The sequence below is a fragment of the Morchella sextelata genome (assembly GCF_020137385.1).
Source record: "Morchella sextelata strain SCLS chromosome Unknown scls_22, whole genome shotgun sequence".
Lineage (NCBI taxonomy): Eukaryota > Fungi > Ascomycota > Pezizomycetes > Pezizales > Morchellaceae > Morchella > Morchella sextelata.
The window spans coordinates 983,077-987,629 of NW_025408637.1; the positions used below are offsets into that span (position 1 = coordinate 983,077).

A 4,553-nucleotide genomic window follows, 5' to 3' on the forward strand; every position below is an offset into this window, starting at 1 on the left:
ATGGGCTCTGCACAATCCAAAGGCAAAAAAGGGGTATCTAGATTCCGTAGCGCGAAACCAAATGCTAGTTCTATTCCCGCTCTCGAAGCGATCAACTCTCAGGTCCCTGGCCAACATAACTATACCACACGCCCTAGCTCGCCAAAGAACCAACAAGGTATCGTCAATAGGTACGTACACATTCATTTCTCTCTCCATTAACATGATGCACTCTGATAACATTGCCAAGCACTACTCGCGGCACCAGAGCGCTAGTGAATGCTTCTGTTGTAATGGGTGCCCCGAACATTCCGCACGAAGCCGCTCTTCGAATCGGGGCTCCCTCTAGTACCAGGTAGTATCTCAATAGATTAGATGAGCAGTCAAGGGTATAGAACTAACTAATAATATTGAAGCGTCCCGATCGAAACCCCCGAAGCGTCGACTCAGTCCCCCGAAGCGTCGACTCAGGTCCCCCAAGCGTCGACTCAGGCCCCCGAAGCGGTGACGCAAGCTCTCTCGCCTCCCCCTAACCCCCCGGCGTTAGCTCTGACCCCTCCGCAGAGAAAAGACACCGTCACGGCAAAGTATGTTGCCCCCCCCACCCCCGGAATGCTGTTTTAAGTTCAAGAATGTGAGTTCATACGTATGGGTTGCTAACTTCTACCAGGAAGGGTATCAATCTCTGGCAAGTTGCTCGTGAAAAGCTACCGAAGGAAAGGCGGGAAAGAGTCTTTAAAGATGAAAGCTGCGACCAAAACCTAGTTCAGGCTCTCATTAATCGTGTCGAACGCAAAAAAGACGACATCGACGACAAGCGATGGTATTACGAGAAGGAGGATGGCAGCAAGGTTTTCTATATGGAATCCGCCTTGGAGCAACTACAGAAGTACGCCGGCATAGGAGACATTGCTATCCAGCACAACCCTGACGTTGTTGCGCTGGCATGGGCAGGATTTCGGTTTCTCTTAAATGTAGGTTCCCGGAACATATTGGTGGACTGGTTGAGCTGCTCCAAGCTCCTTTTTACTCACTTACTCTAGGTTGCGTCTGCACACACCGAGAACATGAAATCTATTGGAGAGAGCTTTTCTTATCTCTTGCGCATCATATGCTGCTGTGATATTTATGAGAGGCTTTACATAAATGAGAGCTTCAAAATTTCAGAACACCTTACAAACTCTATTGTCGATCTTTACGTATCAGTCTTGGAATACCTTCTCTATGCCGAGGGGCATCTCCAGAAAAGCACCACTGGTCAATATGCCTGTCGCATGTGCAGAGCCCTGTACTAATCTTTACTTTCTACAGAACAAGTATTTAATAGCTTTTTGGCCGGGTCCAAGAGTATGCTGCTGGAGATGCAAGCTTTAGAAAGGGTAGTTAACGATAATGCCGCAGTAGCTGCAAAAGAGGGTTAGATACTCAATTCTATTCTTAGGTACTGCGATAATACTAATAAAGAAGAATGATGTAGCTACGGACGCCGGACTCACCCGTATGTTCCCTATCTCTGTGTGTCTATCGTGAGGAAAGGCTAATAAATGGTAGATCAAATCAAGAACTCCGAAACCCTGAAATGCCTTCTGGAACTTATGAACACAGTACAGGTGCCGATCATGGGCATGCAATCCTCCGTCGAAAAAATGCTTTCAATCGTCAAGGGTGAGTAAGGGATATCCCTACCTTATCCATGCTTGTAATACCAACAATAAACCCAAATTTAGACCAAAGACGGTCTGAAATCTTAATGTGGCTGTCTAAAATGCCATTCAACGATCATCATAATTACTTCAGTAAGCGTCGCCGCGAGGGTACTGGGGAGTGGCTTCTTCAACATGAAAAGTACGGGGCGTGGAAGATGTCTGAAAAATCGTCAATATTTTGGTTACGTGGAGGAGGTAGGTGAAGAGATATCACTTCAGCCCCTCTTAACCATCAACCCACCCCGATCTATACTGACAATAAACTCCTTAGCTGGATGTGGCAAGAGCTTTCTGGCGTAAGCCCCCTAGAACGATTGGCCCTCTATTGATTACACAGGCTAATTCATCATAGCTCACGGATAGTCGACCACTTCCGGGAAGAGGCCGGGAACGTTCATGACCGCAGATATGCAGTTGTGCACTTCTACTGTCACTATACAGAAGACGGGAGGAACGATCCTGAGTCAATTTTGAGGACTATCGTCAAGCAGATGTGCCTTACGATGGACGAAGACTCAAAAGCGCTACCAAACCCCCTTTTGAAAATCTATGAGCAACGCGAAAGGAACGGCCACTCATCTGGCCCTCTCAACGTGGAGGAGAGCGGAGACCTGATTATTGATCTTTGCCGTGGGTTTAAGAAGGTCACTCTCATCATCGACGCCCTTGATGAGTGTAATACGGATACGAGACGGGCGTTATTTCGCGCGCTAAATCGTATCTCCTTGAAATCGAATTCTATCAAGATTTTCGTCACGGGACGAAACAGTGATGATATTCAAAACACACTGATTGATCATTCTAGTCATTATATTGACGCAACAGACAACTCAAAGGACATCAATCACTATATCGAGACAGAAATCGAGCGTCGCTCAAATCACAGAGAATTGCGGAATGATGAAGAACCACTGCTAGATGGGGATGTTGTATCCAAACAATTGAAGGACTACATAAAATCGACATTGCAGGAAAGGGCGAATGGAATGTATGATTATTGTTAGGCATCATAAAGATTTACCGCTTACTAATATTTCTCTGTTTAGGTTCATGTGGGTACAGTTCCAAATTGTCGCTATCTGCAAGGAACGGACGCAGGGCGACATTTACAAGGCAATCGGCTCTCTCCCCAAAGATCTGGACGCCACTTACAGTCGCATAATCCACGGTCTCAAATCGCAGGGTGAATCGATTTCCACTGTTGCTGAGAAGGTCTTGAAGTGGATATACTTCGCAGTGAAGCCTTCATCGCCTGATACAATAATTCAATCCTTGGCCGTGAAACCGAATGAGGCAGTCCCAGATCTGAAACCGCTCGAGTGGACGTTAAAGAAAGTTCTAGCCGCATGTCAAAATCTTGTTATCTTCGACGAGACGTTAAAAATCCTACGGTTCGCACACTTCTCTGTACAGGAGTATCTTCAACGTCAACCCGAGTTTTCTGAAGAGACCGGCCATGCATACATGGCGGATATATGTCTTACACTGCTTACCTACGACTCAGAAGGTATTAATGGGTGCCAATTACCTGAACTCGAACGGTATGCCGTAAAGTATTGGGGCTCTCATGCCCGCCTCTCGGGGCTTTCAACTGTTGATCGTTGCATGGAGCTTTTGAATAACCCAACAGTCTATCGCGCATGGTGTCATCGGGCGGCTCCAGAGGATGAAGAATTGCGGGCAACGCTTTCCAACGGTGGTCCGCCTACTCCTACTCCAACTCCATTCTGGGTGGCATGTTACTATGGCCTGCCGCATGTACTTGAACGATTAGACCAGTCGCAAGTGAACGCTGAGAACCTTGGGGGGAAAACACCATTGATTGCCGCTTCATGGCAGCAACATGAGGTCATCGTACGTATGCTGTTGGATATAGATGGAGTGGACGTCAACAAAGCGAACCGCAGAGGCTCTCCTATGTCATGGGTTGCAAGAAATGGCAATCAGGATATATTAAAGATGCTGCTCGCTGTAGAAGGGGTGGATGTGAACAAATCAGATCAATATGGTATGACACCACTGTCCCTGGCCACCCAACATGGTCATGAAAAGATAGTGGCCACGTTGCTGGCCGTGGACAGGGTGAATGTGAACAAGGCAAACCCCACGAACGAGACACCACTGTCCTGGGCTGCCCACCGTGGTCATAAAAAGATAGTGGCCATGTTGCTGGCCGTAGACGGGGTCGATGTGAACGCAGGAACAACAGCGGGCGAGACACCACTTATTAGAGCTGTCTATCCTGGTTATGAAAAGATAGTGGCAATGTTGCTGGCCGCGGACGGGGTGAATGTGAACGCAAAGAGCAAAACAGGGAGGACACCACTATGGGTGGCTGCGAATACTGGCCGTGAAAAGATATTAACCATGTTGCTGGCCGTGGACGGGGTGAATGTAAATGCAAAGAACGAAGATGGTCACACAGCACTGTCGCGGGCTTTGACCAACGGATATCAGGAAATAGCACGCCTACTACGTGCCGCAGGTGCTTCGGAGACGGGAGACGCTTAGCCTTTGACAGTCTGACTGTACGTTAAATCCCACGCAAAAGAAACACAGTTGAAGACCTTCTGGTATAAAGGCTGTTCAGATAGCTGATGTGTTCCCTTTTGCATTCCTCACAAGCTACAAGACATTATATCTTTCACTATTTCAATGTTATATAATGTAAATATAACTGCAGGCTGGATGCAAGAAAAATGGCGAACAGCCAATCTCATCTGTTAGGTTTCTTCTCCTTATATTCCCTTAAGACCGTATTTGTGTAGTGTAGTATCACGTTCATTCATCTCAAATTTCCCAATCTCACATATTCTTTTACCAATTCTCTTCTATGCCAATGCCCTTATCCATCTTGTCAAAGTATTC

At 46.9% G+C, this 4,553-nt stretch overlaps 1 protein-coding gene across 1 annotated transcript; it reads left to right on the forward strand.

Moving 5' to 3' along the window:
• On the forward strand, nt 1-4,196 carry H6S33_007158 (uncharacterized protein; the record flags this gene model as incomplete). Its single annotated transcript, XM_044838508.1, has 12 exons — nt 1-170; nt 230-334; nt 396-566; nt 650-953; nt 1,023-1,236; nt 1,291-1,395; nt 1,457-1,477; nt 1,531-1,644; nt 1,707-1,880; nt 1,957-1,981; nt 2,038-2,673; nt 2,732-4,196. The coding sequence occupies 12 exons, from the start codon at nt 1-3 to the stop codon at nt 4,194-4,196; spliced, it is 3,504 nt and encodes a 1,167-aa protein (XP_044689322.1).
• Nucleotides 4,197-4,553: the final 357 nt, after the last annotated feature.